The 18,168-nt window shown below is 38.3% G+C and overlaps 1 protein-coding gene across 3 annotated transcripts; it reads right to left on the bottom strand.

The window, feature by feature from the left end:
• Positions 1–3,971: 3,971 nt before the first annotated feature.
• kif2c (kinesin family member 2C) lies at positions 3,972–16,511 on the bottom strand. 3 transcript variants are annotated; one of them, XR_003403979.3, is made up of 23 exons: positions 16,290–16,511; positions 15,864–15,958; positions 15,626–15,748; positions 13,091–13,139; positions 12,956–12,988; positions 11,377–11,505; positions 9,931–10,044; positions 9,572–9,669; positions 9,401–9,496; positions 9,226–9,280; positions 8,910–9,072; positions 8,230–8,320; positions 8,076–8,139; positions 7,898–7,983; positions 7,011–7,153; positions 6,548–6,752; positions 6,069–6,179; positions 5,333–5,400; positions 5,069–5,159; positions 4,803–4,877; positions 4,513–4,606; positions 4,263–4,413; positions 3,972–4,096 (listed from the first exon to the last, which is right to left on the bottom strand). XR_003403979.3 is itself a non-coding variant. In XM_026935923.3 (22 exons), the coding sequence occupies exons 1-22, from the start codon at positions 16,348–16,350 to the stop codon at positions 4,349–4,351; spliced, it is 2,109 nt and encodes a 702-aa protein (XP_026791724.1). In that variant the 5' UTR covers positions 16,351–16,511; the 3' UTR covers positions 4,177–4,348. The 3 variants fall into 3 exon arrangements, 2 of the variants coding, with proteins under 2 accessions (XP_026791724.1, XP_026791725.1); XM_026935923.3 differs by lacking the exon at positions 3,972–4,096 and having other exon boundaries at positions 4,177–4,413; XM_026935924.3 differs by lacking the exons at positions 3,972–4,096; positions 12,956–12,988 and having other exon boundaries at positions 4,177–4,413.
• Positions 16,512–18,168: the final 1,657 nt, after the last annotated feature.

The raw sequence follows: 18,168 nt of genomic DNA, 5'->3' as shown, positions 1-18,168 counted from the left end.
TGACTCATGGGTCCATGGAGGACTAGTGGTTAGGCCATGGCCCGGGTTCGATTCTTGGCCAGGGAACTGACCCCAGCCACTGGGCTTGCACACGGCAGTGCACTCCCAGTGCTAGTCCCAAACCTGGGCAAAATTGGGGAGGGTCACGTTAGGAAGGGTGACCAGCGTTAAATAAAAACTGTACCAAATCAAATATGTGGGCCACTGTGGCGACCTCTAACGGGAGCAGCCGAAAAAAGAACAACATGTAATATGACTCAGAACCTACCGTATCTCCAAATGCTTAACCTGGCACCTTTTTGATGATGCATACTATATACAGGCAAGCAGATGAGCCAAGAATATGAACACAACATGCTAAATTGCACATTAAGCATTTTCCCATAGAAACCCATTATAAAGAAAATGCTTAATGTGGCTTAATGCATTATGACAGTGATATTAAGAGACCAAATTCAGTGTACACCTTGTTAATAAAACATACTATATACAGGCAAGCAGATGAGCCCAGAATCTGAACGTAAAACTTTGACCAGCTCTCCTGCTGTCTTGAGTCTAGCGCCATTTTCAGTTTTACATTCCACATGTAAACAGCACATTTAACGATGTAGCTATTGTTTTTCCAGCTACATGCTAACACTACTTAGAATACAGCGCTGTAGAATGCTCAATTCTGATTGGTCAGAAAGTGTTTGATATATTTTTCTATAACAGCAGGGCTCAAACAATAATTCCAGCTCTAAGGCAAATCACAGGTTTATACTAATGCACTCGTTCTGATCCGTTATTGTTTCTATAGTACACGACTAAATCACAGCGACTCTTATGGAAGAGTCTACATAATCTAATGATAATAATAAAAAAACATATTTAAAAGAAAAACATGGCTATTTAACAAAAATTGTATTGTCTTATATGAAGCTTTCTGTAAGGAGACGTTTATTTAGAGAAGGAGTCTCCAGTGTCATGTAAAACTGTTCCATTAAATTAGTTAAATCTTAAAGTGTTATTTGTGTGCCTAAAATACCCTTAAACCTTCTTCAAACAGGAAGGAAGCTATTGAAGAAAACTTATTTCAGACATTGACCTTGGTCCTGTTTGGTATGGGTTTTCATGTGACTGCTATGTGGATGACACTCAACTTATCCTCTCCTTTCCTCCCACACTCATGTTTCTGATCAGATCTCAGCATGTCTGGCAGCTCATCAGCTGAAGCTTAATCCCAGCAAAACTGAACTGCTGTTCATCCCAGGTGATTCTTCCCCACGTCAGGGTCTTGCGTTATTCCTGGACAACTCCCAGGTCTCACCATCTGTCACTGCACACAACCTTGAGGTAACCATGGAAAATCAACCATCCTCCTCTCACATTGCTAAACTGACATGCTCATGCCGATTTCTCCTTTACAACATCAGAAAGATTCTTCCATTTCTATCCACTCAGGTGCTTGTTCAGTTCCTTGTCATTTCAAGACTGGACTACTGCAACTCGCTCCTGGCAGGTCTGCCTCTGCACCTGATCCTGAATGCATTTGCATGACTTGTTTTCAACTTTCCCACACCACTCCATTGCTATACTCCCTCCACTGGCTTCCTGTAGCTGCCCGCATCAGATTTAAAACACTCATACTTGCTTACAAAGCCAGAAACGCACCCAGCACCCACCTACCTTAAAGCTCTTATCCCACCCCACACTGCACCATGCTCCCTCCGATCCTCTAGCACTGCTCGTTCGAACCCATCATCTCTCAGGGTACAAGGAAGGTATGCATCAAGGCCCTTCTCTGTTCTGGCACCTAGGTGGTGGAATGAACTTCCCCTAGATGGCCAAACAGCTGAGTCACTGGCTGTCTTCAAACAATGACTGAAGACCTACCTCTTCATGAAGTACTTAAATTAGCACTTCATTTAAAATAATAATAATAATTCTTGTGTTGTCTGTGTGTTTTTTTTACTAATGCTAACCGCCCCAAAAGGGTTTTTAGACCGATAGTACTCGTAGTCTGTGACCTAGTGAATGAGTATGAGGATGCATTTTTTGATAGAGACTTCAAAGCATTTCTGGAAGTCATTCTGGATAAGGGCGCCTGCCAAATGCCATAAATGTAAATGTATCTTTTCCAAAATCTGATTACAGTGATTACTGCTGTTTACAGTGATAACTCCATATAAATCCTACAAACATTCAACCACTCCTTCTTGAGGTCACAGTAATGAGGATCTCAGCATGGACAGATACGCGGATGAAAACATTAGGTGGCAGAGACAAAGTCAAAAAGGTCAAAAATAAATAAATGAAAATAGCATTAATCTTCAGTAAGCACTTTATCCTGGTCAGGTCCGCAACGTAATGCAGTAATCATCTGTCCAGCTAGATAGACCTGTAAAGCATCCGGCTTTCCAGTTAGCAGAGACAACAGTTTGTCAGATTATGTGACACAGAGCCTTGCAATCACAAGAGGGACGACTGGGGAAGTTGCCTTAAGCCCAGGCAGGAGCTCATGGGAAGCAGTAACAGGGAGTAATCAGACTTCCTGCAGTCAAAATTGCACAGCTCCTCTTACACATAAAGCAGCTTAGCTAACAGGCTAAGTCAATGAATGTTAGCATAAGGTAGACTAGAAGCTGCATTTACATTCAGGGTGAATTACAGTTTATTAAAAACTGAAACCATGATGAGACCTGCTACACCACATGGTTCTCACATGTTCTGTCTCACATTATCTTGTTTGAAGAAAAAAAACTAAGATTTCAATTTGTGCTTTAACTTATAAATGGTTTTAGTAATGACTATGATTTAATCACATTTTCACTTACTTATTAATTCATTAATATCCATTTCCATTTACAGTATCTCTGAATTTTAAACTACTACTGTCAGTTTTGTGACACTTCTTGTCCTCCGTGCAAAGACAACTGTAAGAAAAGTAGGATTAAAGGCTTTATCACAAAATCACAACAATGACCAAACAGGAAATAGCGCAGTTAACTGATCAACAGCCCATTCATTATAGCACAAAATAAATAGTGTAGAGATAATGTTTTCAGTCAGCAAATCTATGTTGAAAACACAGTACAGTCGCCCATCTTCTGATGACCGGATTTAGACTAAACAGAAATCATGCAAGACTGAGTTCTGCTTACATCGTATGACTGCCAAGGAACCATTACTGATTTGTGGAGTCTGAATGTAAGGGAACTATTGCGACCATTTTTAGTTTTGCAATAACATGGGAAAATCAGCAGTGTGGCCTTCGAATACGGTTTGGAGAAATGTGTCTGTATTTTAGGGGAATGGGTTTGTGGAATGCCACCCAGAGAGTAGGGTAGTGTGTGTTCGGGGGGATGGGGTTTTTCTTGCAAAAGAAGCGGTTGGACTGGTGGGCCTCACACAGAGACATGGGGCCACCCAGTTTCAGGCTGGTTTGTTTATTTTTTATCCTTTGGGGAAAACTGTTCAGCGAGAGCTGTTTAGTAGGTCTTTGATTTGTTGTGTCGTCTTTTGCTCGCAGGGCATGTGTAAACTTTGCTTGGAACTTGTAAATTGGAATTGTATGTGTTAAGGGTCAAAGAAGAAGGTGGCCCTAGAGGAACTGATGAGATGGCTGGGGGGGGTCTCATGTCACTTCGACATCATCAGGTCACAATGTAGCTTTGAGGTAAATTGCTTCAAGATAAGCAGCTGCATAGCAAAAAGATTCAAAAGTGATGGACAAATTCCAGAGCATATTATAGCATAACATCAGTTGTCTGGGAATGTGGAGTCAATGTCATACCACTGAGGATTTTTAAAGGAATACTGCATTGGTTATTTGCTTGGTACTGAACACTTGCAAAAATCATAAACCCAGATGCCAGACTATAATACATAAGCAAAACAGGATTAATAATATAGTACATTCATTTATCCTGGCAATTGTAATTTTCTACAATAAAATACTGAGTTCAAACCAGATTAATACTTTAATTAAGGAACTGGAAAAGATGATTAAAGTTGATACAGAAAACTAAGCACCAGAAACACTGAAGCAATAAATCATCTCTGCTGGCTCTTTATTTTCTCCATTTTTAAGTCTTATATAATTTTATTCCTCACCCTGTAAGGAAAAAGTGAAGCATTGTTTATAACAGCATGGTGAAAACTAAGATCAGGGCTGAACACAACTGTTAAGGCCGATCTGTTATAAGTAAACATTTATTCGGTGAATAAGAACATTTACGACACAACACATAAACATCCAAACAAATTGTAATTAAACTTACAAGGGAACGTGTTAACACAGAACATTAGCAGTCAGCATTCAAAAGAACCAAATTACTTGATTTGGTTTTTCCACTCCATTTGCATGTCATGCCAGATTGGGTGACCTGGCTTTTAGTGCCTCAATAGCTGATCGCAGAGCATGGTAAGATCCTACATCAAAGAGACAACAAAAACCTCTAATATATATTGTGTTTAACAGGACTGGGTGTTTTATTTCTTTTAGAAATTGATTCAGTTTGAGGAACAAACCTTGAAGTCTTTCCATGTATGCATCGATTTCTGGTAGACCGCTTATAATGTCATATGATGTGTGCTCCATCGCTCTGGCAATTTCACTGCCACCCTGAAAGACAGCAAATGGCATGACAGACACAAACAAAAAAGTGACAAGTTGTTACACACCTCTCAGAGGCATGTAGTGAGCAACAAAACAGCTGGGTGAATTCAGCAGATAATTATCTGAATTCATCATGCTGAATTCACAGATTAAAATGTCTGTGAATGTTTGAGTATGGAGTATGCAGTGTGAAACTACACACCTGCAGATCTTCATAGAACCTCTCCTCCACTTCAGAGAACTGGGCCATGACTTCAAGTTCTGCAGGAATACCCTCCTAAAAAGTAAGTGGTCAGAAACAAACATGAATAAAGTGATATTTTACTTAAAAAAAACATCACAAAATGCACATGGTTTCAGCCATTTGCTTTAAGGGCTTTCTAGAAGTTTTTATGGGAAAGATGTGAAAGCCTCTGCTCTGTACAAGTGAACTGTCTTTAAGCTGGAACTCTGCAAAGCTCCACTTACCTCCTCTAAGGAACTGCTGCCCTCCTCTGACTCCTCTGTTAGCTTAGTGTTCTGTGCAGCTCCCTTAGACAATCCATTCAACTCCTTCACCCTGCCAGCCAGAGACAGAAACAAGTGTGAAGCCAAGTCTAGCCACTAGAGGGACCCTTAAGACAAGAGAGAGCTTTTTGGTTTTTTTTGTTTTTTCCCCCCAACAGAAGCAAAGTAATTAGATGCACGTTTACTTTACATATGCTTACTGAAGAAAGCAGGCATGTACTATACCTGTCTGCATAACGTAGTGTGTTCAGAGTGTAATCACAAGAGGTCATACCAGGTGAGATCATGGCAATCTGAAAGGCACACCGATAATTTATTTAATCGTGGTCCTCTCTTTATATCCTACTTCAATGAATGAAACCATTGCTGCAGCAGCTATAGAAATTACTCAGTGACATGACGTTATAAACATTCTTGTCTGTAACCATGCTTTATATGAACAGTCCTTTAACTGATTATTTAATACATTAGTTAACGTGATCACACCATGAACTTCTGAGTTAATATAATATTGCATTTGTAATACATTTGTAATTTGTATAAAATAAAAAATTTTTAAACTCATACCATGTTCATACCATCAGTGAGTAAAATTCAGCTGACAGGAACCAACAACTGAAACTGGCTTTTCAGCCTCATTTCTCAATATTCTGACACAGGGTTCAGAGTTCAGCAAATGATAAACATGTAGGAAATTAATTTCTGAGGACTTATTTAGTGCATGTGTATTTGGTTAATATTTGAACAAATGTCAATTAATGGATATGTTCATTTAATTGGTTACTTTAACATTACCCATGATTTATTAATGCTGAATATGATCATTGATTCATGTCAGCTAAATCAGTAGTTTATAAGACTTTAATGTAAGGCATGTATTTTTAAAGCACTGCAGATAATTCCTTTGGCTTTACAGGGCTTGACTAGTAATCTTTCTTGCATATGAGCCAGCTTTAATTACCATGCAGGTTCTGGAGTTCTCGCCTATGAAGGAGTCTCGGAGCACCTGGGTGAGCTTGCTCATCCGGAAGGGGATGTGTTCACTGTTCTGCCCCAGAGATCGGATGCATTCCTGGGAATCAGATGCATTCACATGGCATCAGCAATAAGACACAGAGGGACACTTTCACGGCATGCATTCCCAGAATTCTTCCAATGTAGAATGCAAAACTGATGCCAATCATAGTGACTGGCTCTCCTGACCAGGCTTAATCAGATTTGAATGACCTTTTTTTGGGTAATGTGCTAATCTCTGCTTAAAAATGGAGAGACAGAAATCACCGGTACATTTTGCAAAGGCTTCCAAATTCAAATGTTAAGTATCTAGAACCAATAATTTGATACATTTATTTATTTAAATTCATAGTACTATCCATTACAGCGCAGCAGGAAATGACACATTCAGTGATTAGATGAGCCTACTGGAAAACCATACAGTACCTTCAATGCCAGAAGACTGCGATTGATCTCTGCTGTCTCCACCATAGTCTGCCGGTCATTGCTGCTGACATCTGTGCCCCGCTCATTCCCTGCCAGGTCCACCAGAGAGAACTTCCCATGAAGCAGCTTATGCCGTCTCAGGATAACCTGCAGGACGGCATGGGACCGGGACGAGTTGGCATTGGCAAACGTCTGGCCAGATGTTCTACAACAGAGGTGAAAACAAGTCATCCAATCAGGCAAGAGCACATTTTTCAAGGTATCCTCTACTTGATTCATAAAGCCCTAATGTTGATAGGAATCTGTTCCATCCCCAGACAACACTGCACATCATTAACTGTGGTCCTGATGGAACTAGTGACTAGTTAAAAGTTCAGGCTGAGTAGCAGGAAACATTGAACATTTAATTAGATGCTTTTAATCGTTTGATAACATTTTGCACTACATGTCTGAAAAAGTGTACCTGCATGCACTCCCCTTCTCAATCATCTTTATGACATCTTCAACAGATGAGACAGGCATCTCCTGCAGGCCAACAACCTGCACCTGTTGGTTTTCATCCTCTAGCACACGCAGTTTTGCCTTCTTATTCAGCAAGTCAAAGACCTGAAAACACAAGAAGTTTAATAGCCTTTTTTCCCCCCAGCTAAAGGATACTAGCAGTTCAGCAGTGAAGCCTTGCGAAAGTGTGTAAAAAAAAAAAAAAAAAAAAAAAAAAAAAGAAAAAAAAAGTTTGGACAAAAAAAGCATAATAGATACATGCTAAAACAAAAACCAAGTGAATTAGCTGCAGATCTATCCAAGAACTGATCCTAATATTTTAACCTGGCTGTTCATCAGACATGCTCATGTCCAAGACTCCTAACTTGCTACACCACTCAAACAGAGCTAAAGACAATGGGGCATGAAGGGAGCGCTTGAAATCTTCAGTCCTATATGTGTGAACCTACCAAATATTAGCACAGTCGGTAGGAATGCATAGTGGTGATAAAAGCTGTGTTTTGGAACACGTGACAATCTACACAAGAATAAGATGGCTCACTTTACATCCAAAGGGCAGAAATTCCAGTGAAGTAACCAATTATTCATATACATTGCTGCGCCCACAAGACAAACATTAACCTAGTTAGAAATAAATCACTGAGTCAAGGTTAAAATCCCAGCAATCCCTGCAGATGTTTAGATTGGAAACCGCCATTTAAATTGTTAATTCCTTTGGATAGCAAGACAGTAAATTCTTGGTGGGATTGGGGGATAAAATGAGCTGTACATTTACATTATTCATACAAAATATAAGCAAACTGAACTCGTTTAAAGTAATTCCATGTATTGAATCCTGTTTACACACACCTTGCCATTGTAGATCTCAAAAAAGGTCACGTATGGGCATAGGTCGGCATATCTTTTCTGCTGCAGAAGGGTAAACACATCCTGTGCTGTAAGGTATGTAGACAAATTAATAAAAAAATAGCTTGCTGTAAAACAAATTTCTATTAGTATGAGAGGAGAGTTAAAATGTACAAGTCACCTGCCAAGGCATAGATTCCTTTAGAGCTATTCTGAGCCTTTCCTGAAAAGTCTCCACCCATTGTCTATAAAGCATGACCCAAAAAAAAAAAAAGCAATGAGGATTTCAAATTCATACACTGAGGCACATTTAACAAGACTGACAGTATACCTACATGTGTCTTTCCGCTCCCAGTCTGACCATATGCAAAACATGTCGCCCTTCCACCCTCAAATATAGTCTTAACCAGAGGTTTGGCAGTGAATCTGAAAATAGAATAGAAAAAGTCCATTAGAGATGTTTAAACATCTAAAAATCACAGTTAGAAATGGCCACAGGACAGGATGGGACAGGAACAAGTAATTAGGGGATTTTCATATCTGTAATGTATCCTGCTATGTAATGTGATGGAAAATACTCCACACATTCACAGCCATTGCCAGTAGTCAGCCATTTCTGGCCTACCTTAGAAAGAACAGTACTAAGTGGACAGAGTGAATCTATTATTTGTATAAAATAAAACGTGGCCTTGGAATTATTCTAACTGATACATTTTAACTTACAGCAACCAGCTTATTCCACCTACCAAACAGATACCAAGCAGATATAGACAAAGGTCAAATGAAATGAAAACTCAGCTAGGTTAATATTAGAAGGAGACAAATGCGACAAAGGGTTATCTATACTAAATCTTTTAAAATTGGGCATTAAAAAGCTCCAGAATTCAATTTCAGAACAATTTTTCCTATTAATGTGCTCAGTGTGTCTAGACCTCAGCCAATATCAAACACTCATAATAGGTGGAATGGAATTGCAACCCTCTAATCTATAACTGCAGACAAAACACCAAGTTACCTGTAAACTAAATCATTGCTGGCATCTTCGTCAAATGAGTAATCAAAGTGGAAGGGCTGGTTGTCAAGGTACTTTGTGAGATCGACTTTCTGCTTGGGTTCATGGAACAGGAGGACTCCGTTTCCAGGGATCGTCACCACATCAATCTCTTTCTTAGCTATTTCTGAACAAATCAAATCAACACCATAGTAACAAAGGGGAAATATTGGTGGAGAAAAAAAAAAAAAAAAAAAAAAAGAATATAAAATATAAATGATCATTTTTAAAGGACAGGTCTTTTACAGCTACTCTCAGAGAAAACATTTAAGCTTTCTACCTTTTTTATTTAGTGGCCGCTTGCGAACACACACACAGATTCGGTGAAGCTCAACCTTAAACATACAAATGTATTTAATACGTAATCAATAATTACTATGAAAACAAACATGAATGCACTGACAGGTCCTTATAGCGGATGACGTTTTGAGAGCATGGACTGCTAATCTACTTACAGGATCACTCAAAGACAATGGAACTTTCTCCACAGTCTCTCGATATTCTTCTATCATCTGGTAAAACTGCTTGTTGGGGCGGTTCATATCTCCATACTAAGGATAAATGGAAACATGAGCAGGTGGCATTGCTTTCCATAAAACTTTTAGCTTTTCATATATACCACATACCTTTCCTTTCTTGGACTGGGTTTCTGGGTTTTTAGTCGACACGGACAGCCTTTTGTTTGTTGTCTTATTTACTTCTGGAACTCGTGAAAGGCGCTGGTCTAAAATACAGGCAAGGGGCAATACCAATACAAATGATTTGCCCATCAACAAAGTAACAAAATAATACACAAAATAAGGAGATTCTGTTTCATCTTTCAATTTTCTGACTTACTACGTAATCAGGCTCTGACTGCTACATTAGCACAGAAACTGCTTTGAATGAAATTGTATTTAATTGATGCAGAACAAATTTGCTCTCAACTAGTACAAGCATAAAACATGAGATTGAAATGTACCAGCAGAATGCACTCTTAACTTACTTGCAGTGGGTGCAGGAGCACATTTTGAGGCCTCACTTTCTGACACAGCTTCAATGGCAGGAAGCAGAGGAGATGGGGGTTTAGCAACTTGTCTTCTCGGATAACTTGGTAATCCTGTCATGATGGACAAAGAGTCATGGAAATCCATATAAATACATTATTGCCAAATTTCCACAAGACATTTAAAAGTTGCATTTTGCTTTTAATGACTTAAAGGATTTAATGTTTTAATGACTTTAAATATTAATAAGTCCACAATTTTATACTTTACAGAAAGAGTGTATAGCTGTAGTGTTACAACACACTATGTGTTCAGTACACGATGCATGCAGCAAAAATGTGGCTTTTTTGCTTTTAAAAGTAGAACTATTGCCCTACAAATTGGAGAGGACGCTGACTGGCTATTCCTAAACAGATGAAGAATGCAATAGAGGACACATGCTCCTGTTCTCCAGCAGCCAGTTTCACCAGCTGACTAGGTCTGACTGCAAGTCAGGATGTAAGTCCTAAACCATATTTAAAACTAATATGTAACATTTCAGTTGTACCGCAGACATTTTAGTCACATATAATTGTAATAAAAAAAGTGATCACAGGTCAAAATTTAACACGGAGTGACATTTCACCATCACCATCATTACCACAATCCGAAAAACAGGAAATACAGCATCCATCATCTTGAGATGTAAGACAGCAGTGAGTACCTACCATTCACTGTGTAACTTCAAGCAAAATCAATGTTGAGTTAATTATATTTAAACCCTAGATAAATTGATAAAAGGCACTGTGTTTTACAATAAATTGGTGACTCAAATAAGCCATCCCTTGTATTAACTTTAAATAGGTATGCACTTATTCTGCTCAGTCTCCTTGCTTCCTTGCATTCAAACAAGCCACACTTAAATTTAAAGTGTACATGCTATTTTAGTCTTTTACTCCCGACGCACCGCACTGGCGTAGGAGTTCACCAATAAAAATGGACAAATTTCTCCTTCCATCCACTTCTGCTAGTCCCTCAACAACATCAAGTGACTCTGATTCAGTAGAACAACATCAGTCAAGAAAACAAACATGAAAATAAGCTGAAACGTTTAAGGAATATGGATCTACAAGCCTAAAATTATAAATCTGAAATAATAATTTTTTTTATCATATATATATATATATATATATATATATATATATATATATATATATATATATATATATATATATATATATATATATATATATACATACACATACATATACACACACACACACACACACACACACATATATATATATAAAATGTAGGCTGCTCAAGGGCTCAAGGCTTGGGGGTCACAGAAAATGAATAATGTCCACTTGGGATCTTTTACCAAAAAAGTTTGAGCCCCGAGTTAGATAATGAGCACAGGTACTGAAAAGCCTTATGTAGCATTAAAACAGATAATGTGCACTGACCTGAGGGTCTAGGGATAGTAGACGAGGGCTGCTCCTGACTGGGAGCATCATCAGCAGGAGTCAAACCAGCAGATGGAATGGTTGGTGGTCGAAACAGACAAGTCTGGCGAGTGGTCATCCTTCTGGGGACTGGAAGGCAAGTTAAACTACTTAGTGCAGGAAAAGTGATAAAGAAAAAGTCATTCTTACTTAGGCTACTTAATTGGGTGCACACCTATAAAGCCTATAAACTGATTTGATTGAGTAATCACGTTGCTATAGCAGCCAGTGCAGAAACTTTATTATTGGGGCTAATCAGTGCAGTGAATTTCACCATTTATATGAAAGGGCAGCACAAAAGAGTGTGGAGTAGTCATGTGCTGATATTACATTTGTCAAAATATAATAGAAATAATGACAACCGTCTATCTTTAACTTAGAAATGTGCATTTCAAAATTACTATTCAAACTTTTCAAAGCATTATTTGAATAATATTTGAACTTGCTTGCATGCAGACGGTATCCATGCTGTGCAAGTGCTAGTTGCTATAAAGTACATTCAGAGACACTTTAAGCTCACTAAAGCTATTTTATAGCTACTCCTCAAGAGTTGGGGAGTTAACTTTAACTCAAATTTCACCACGTATGCCATTTACCTTTTAAAGTTAATTAAAACAATGATGTACAGGGTCTAATCTTGTAAATAAAATCGTAAGGAGCTGAAAATGACTGAGTGATGACTTGAAGGAGGAAGAAAAGGAATTTCTCAGAGACACGAATGGAAGTTATTTTGGCTCAAATCTACACCAATTAAATATAAATATTATTTAGAAACATGCAAAAAAGGCCAAAACTTAGAGACAAATTACACAAAAGGTGAATTAGTTAATTAAGTAAGGTGAAAAGAAAATAGTTCGACATGAAAATGGAAAGGAAAAAAAGATCAACACTGTAGCCAGGTGATCACAGACACCAAACACATCAGGGAATTTTCATGAAATTATTATCCATCGTAGTGCTGCTCGTGTTTTATTGTTCTTTTGTTGCTACACACACACACGCAAAAAAAAAAAAAAAAACTAACTGTGCCTTGCCATATAGGTTGCATGCGTATTGTATCGTAAGTGCCTCAAATAATACAGTGTTGAATATTGCAGTATCACATTATCAGCACATGACTTTTGTGAAGAAGAGGGAAGATACACTCCCAAAGCTTAGTGTAACCTAGAAGTTCTCAACCTTTTTTGGCCAGACTCCCCTCTATACGATGGCATCATGCCAGAACACACACTGCTGCAGACTACAGCCTGAATAAATCTAGACCATTTGCTGTTTAGTACATGGACATATACTGCATAATATTATTGTATTTTGAGGTTAGAAACACAGAAATATGACTCAAAATCTTGGAGTATATATAAAAATCAGTTTAAATTATTTTAAAATGTGCCATAGGTCAAGTTTGTCTGCATAGAACTCCAGAGCAACCCCAAGGTTGAGAACTTATGGCATAACCGTTTAGATCAGATTTAGATTTTTGAAGCCCCATCAGTGAGAGTGCATACGTCAGGAAGGGATGAAACATGTGCTGTATGCAAACCTGGCTCCTCAGACGGACCAGCTGGAGGGGCCACTTCAAACAGGAAACACACATTAACATTATACAGCGCCATATGAAGAAAGCATTGCAGTGTTCGAAAAATCCCTCTGGTGAATTAAATCAAAGGTCACTTACACTCTGAAGGGGCAGGTATCTTTGATGACTTTGTAGGTTGCTCTGATTTCTGGAAAAAAAATGAAAAGGCACATGATTACCTGTGACAATTGCTGCCTACATTACTACTCACTAACTTGGTTACAGCGAAATATTAATTACAATAACAACCATGTGCTGGTGCCCAATCCCAAACAGGGCCAAATGTCCACCACAAAAGTGGCAAAATCAGTTCAGTTCCAGCACCAAAACGCTGCTCAAATTATTTGCAGTTAAAAAACACATTTAACAGTGAAATTAAATATATGGTCAGAAAATGGCGGTTTTTACTGATACAGTAATCACAACAAACATTGGAGAAGCCTTAGACCAGTTACATGCAGTAAAGTATAGAAAACTCTTAAGACAAAGCAATGGAAAAAAGAAAAAAAAAGAAGGTAAAAATGTCCTTAAATAGGCTGGAACTCATGGCCACATGTGCAGCAGTTTTTTAAAAAAGTTATGTATTAAGACAAATATTCTAGCTGCTTTAGTAGCCACAGTGGCAACGGCGTGTAAAAATCTTTACTGTTTTATTTTCTACAACTACATTCACTCTATTCTCACAAGCCAGACTTCAAGCATTCACTGGATAGTCTGGTACATTTCATGAATAGAAGTGGCCAAGAATCTCCAGCTTTCACAGAAAACAAACTCTTTAATAACTTCTAAAGACTGGATTTTGCAGACCTTTTTCACTCTAGTGTCTACATTTTACTCTGAAAATCTCATTGTGTTGTGGTGTAAAAAAGTTTTTAAAAACGTTTTGTAAAATGTGTTAATATGTATTTTGTTTACACTTAGACATGATTATGAAAAAATAATAGATAATACAGTTTAAGATTATGTTTTGAATATATTCTGCATTTTTTATGAAAGTTGCCATAAATAATGTACAGTGTAACCAAAGCATGATCTTTAACTGTATCAAATCTTTGAAAGTTTTACTGCCAGCTTAAACAAGCACAGGGTCTGGAACTGGCACAGACATACAGTGGATATAAAAAGTCTACACACCCCTGATAAAACTGCAGCTTTTTGTGATGTAAAAAATGAAATAAAGATAAATCATTTTGGATCTTTTCTCATCTTTAATGCAATATAGTTATACTTTTAAACTTGTATTAAAGACTTCAGGTGAAAATAAATAAGCGTTTTAGGGAAAAAAGAGAAAAAAACTTACAATAACAAAATGACAACAACAAAGTATTAGTTAAGGGGTGTGCACACTTATGTGGTTGCATAAGTGTGCACACCCCTTAACTAATACTTTGTTGTTGTCATTTTGGGTACCAGCTTAGCATATCTTGATTTAGCCATTTTATTCCACTTTTCCTTGCTCCAGAAATGCTCCAGATCTATCAAATTGAGAGCAGATCTCCTGTACACTGCTGTCTTCACGTCATTCCACAGGTTTCTGATAGGATTTAGAGCTGGGCTCGGACTGGGCCATTCTAAAGCCTTGATTTTCTGAAGCCATTCCTTTGTTGACTTGGATTTTGGCTTTGGGTTGTTATAATGCTGGAAAATTTTCTTCATCTTCAGGTGTCTAACAGAGGCCTGCATGTTTTGTGCCAAAATAGATTGGTGTTTGGAGCCACCCATGATTCCCTCTATCTTGACTAGAGCACCAGTCCCAGCTGAAGAGAAGCAGTCCCATAGCATGATGCTGCCACCACCATGCTTCACCATGGGGATAGTTTTCTTTGTGTGATTAGCGGTCTTGTTTTCGCAACATTTTGAAACATATGTTTTAGAGTTGTACCCAAAAAGTTCTACCTTGGTCTTATCAGATCATAACACATTTGGCCATAAGGTTCTGGCAAAAGTGACAAGTACTTGCCAGATTTTCCTGCAGCTCCTGTTGCTGTAAGGAGCTGCTCTTGGCAGCCTCCCTGAACTTTTCGTCTTCTCATTTCATCAATTTTGGCAGAACGTACTGTTTTGGTAATGTCACTGCGGTGCCCCATTTTCTCTACTTATTGATGATGGCCTTCACAGTGTTCTATGGTACATCTAATGTTTTGGAAATTGTTTTGTACCTCTCTCCTGATCGAAATATCTTTCAACAGTGAAATTTCCTACATGCTTTGTAAGCTCTTTGCAGACAATGGCTTCAGCACAGCCTACAAAGATGAGCAAGATGAAACAACTGATCCTCATCTGGGCTTAATCAGAATCACTTCACCGATGACAAGCGTATGTCTGAATGTGATTGGTTAATTCTGAGCGCAGTCACATGACTCATAAAATGGTGTGCACTCTCATGCAACCAGTTATTATAAGTTGCTTTCTTTTTCTTCCCTAAAACATTTCTATTTGTTTTCCACTTGAAGTTTTTTGGTCGCTCTATCACATTAAAGGTGGAAAATGATAAGACAGGATTTATCTTGATTTCATTTTTTACATCCCAAAAATCTGCAATTTCAACAAGTGTATGTAGACTTTTCCCATCCACTGTATGCCTGGCAAAATAGGGTTTATCAGCATTGGTATGGAATCATCTATAAAACTCACTTTGTCCGCTTTAGGCGCACGTGCAGGGTTGGCAGCTGGAGCGGTGGAAGGTCCTGCTTGGTTTGATGCTTGCAGATATTCGAGCAGGTCAGCATTGAGACGACAGATGTCACTCAGGTCAATCTAGTGAACACAGAACCACCAAGTGAGGACCACAAGCACTTCACAACTCTTCTGATGCATGCACACACAACACACAGCAGCGAAGGGCTGACTCAAGCTGTTGTCTTTTGCCAACCTCTTTTCCTTTAGTCACTTCTTTCTCATTCCACTCCACATGTACTGTCGACTTGGCAGCATTGACAGTTTTCACTGTTGCACTGTGAACTCTCCCTGCACACACACACACACACACACACACACACACAAACACACACACACAAAACACAACACAACACAACACAGCAAGTTCACCTTAATACTAGTTACACCTTCACCAACACAAAAAGTCTTTAAGCTTTAATAGCAAACATTAACAAATCACAGCCAGTAGCCTAACTTTACCAAATAAACCACTCTAATGTGAAATTCGAACAGTAGACATATAGAACAGAAATACTACAAGAACCCGGATGTAACGCTGCTAACTAGATGGAATAGCAACGTTAAAAACTTTAGCTAGCTTAGCTGCTAACTTTTTATTTCATTTTATAACTTCTTTTACCGTCACTGCGGCTAATTTTGACAGCAAGTCCAACAAGAAGCGTCGCAGCTGCTGGGTCCATTTTACCCTACTTAATATAAACACAAGCTTTTAAAATAAAAATAAAACCCAATCCTTCAGCCAGCGCAACACAACAAGCCTGTCGTATGTACAAAAAACTTCTCAACCGCCAAGCTTTCAAAATACGTCAGCGGAAGTTGTTCATCTAACCGGAAGTACGAAGGCGGAGTGCCGTCCTGCAGTCCAATTACTGAAGCTGCTGTAGCGGTCAAGCTGCAGGTAATTTAAATTTAGTGTAGCCAATAGAGGCGCTTTGGATCAGTGTGACAATGCAGGAGCAGGGTGTGTATGGAGTCATACTGTGCATTTTAATAATTATCTGTTTCAGCAGCTTGCAGAAATCTGTAGATATTGCACACAAACCCATCACTGGACCAAGAATTTACTGATAAGAACAGAATGATATTGTGTCATATGCAAATTTCTAGACTAGACTGGAATCTAATCAACATGTGGGATTGTGCTTTTTAAAAGAGTTGAGCATTCCTTCACTCCTGGTGAAGACAGCATTTGAGGTGAAATAAATGAAATACATGTTTTTGACTTGTAAATACTGACACATGCACAATCATTGTATCAGTCTTACTTTTATTTATTTGTTTTATTTTTAAAGTGACTCTTGCTTTGTTACATTGTGTTGTAGTTGACAGCAAATGAATCTGCTTCTTCATTTCACAGATTACAGTAAAAAAAATAAATAAATAAAGGCAAGTGCAGAAAGCTGCCATTTGAACATTCTGGATAAGCAGGCCAAGTGTGCAAAAGCAGGTAATGACAGCAATATATCTGAAAATAATGTGTTTATCCATTCTTAACAATCTTATCCCCTGGCCAGCCGTGTCCTGGCAGCAGTAGCCCAGAAGGGTGCAGCCCAACGGCAGGCCGAGCCCAACAACAGGCCAAGCCCGACGCCAGCTTGGTATATGAAAGCAATCTCTGCTTGGGCACGAAATATATGCTAATTATATAACTATATATTACACTATATTTCATTAAGTTGCCAATGTCGCCTCTGGCTTGCTCATTATAGTTCAAAATCTTCATGCAGATTTCTGTAAAGCTGCTTTGTGACATGTCCATTGTTAAAGGTGCTATATAAATAAAATTGAATTGAATTGACTGTTAACTAAAAGCATGATTTAGTTTATGTGAGTTAGCCCTGTCCTAGAAAGAATAATAGCACTCTCGGTAGCTTCTTCCTGTAGAGGAAGGTTGGAGACACTTGTAAAGAGATCTTGGTTGAGCTCGGCTTTTCAGTAAGGTTTACACATCCAGAGACGGAGGTGATTGTTGCACAACACTGATATTGTGTTTCTTTAACCTTTTCTGTGTTGATTTGAAGGATGTTTGGCTCTTCTTCTTGTTGAAAGCTCTATCTATGGCTAAATCTAAGCCCCCTGGCAGAGGCAACTAGGTTTTGGGATTAAATATCCTGGTATTTAGCAGAACTTCAGTCTTCACAGTAGCCCCTGAACCACCATGGTTCATGGTTTAGTAATTTAAGACAGCATGGTTCAGGTCAAATGGATCTTAAAATACAGTAAGTGCAGGGAGGAAAAGTGAAGGGAATTAATGGATGCATAAATGGATGTATGAAACATGACTATGGTTAAATGATGCACTGATGGATTTATACAACTACATAGTGTGCAGAGATTTTTTATGTAGTGTACTATGTTCAATTTTAGTGATTGATGTTGATGTTTATTTATTTATTATTTTTTAAAAATTCTGTTTTATGCTGCTGCTGCAAGCAATAAATTATAAAATGTTACTTAGAGCAGTGGTGTTTTTACTGTCATTTTGTTTAAAACTTAAT

This window comes from Pangasianodon hypophthalmus, chromosome 4 (assembly GCF_027358585.1).
Source record: "Pangasianodon hypophthalmus isolate fPanHyp1 chromosome 4, fPanHyp1.pri, whole genome shotgun sequence".
In the NCBI taxonomy this organism is placed as follows: domain Eukaryota; kingdom Metazoa; phylum Chordata; class Actinopteri; order Siluriformes; family Pangasiidae; genus Pangasianodon; species Pangasianodon hypophthalmus.
This window is presented reverse-complemented; position numbering and strand designations above follow the sequence as displayed.

Coding starts and splice junctions, on each gene's coding strand:
- kif2c (XM_026935923.3), bottom strand. CDS start 16,350: ATGGACCCAGCAGCTGCGACGCTTCTTGTTGGACTTGCTGTCAAAATT. Junction 8,321..8,909: donor AGCAATGATTTAGTTTACAG/GTAACTTGGTGT, acceptor TTCTATTTTCAG/ATTCACTGCCAAACCTCTGG. Junction 4,607..4,802: donor GGTTCTATGAAGATCTGCAG/GTGTGTAGTTTC, acceptor GCTGTCTTTCAG/GGTGGCAGTGAAATTGCCAG.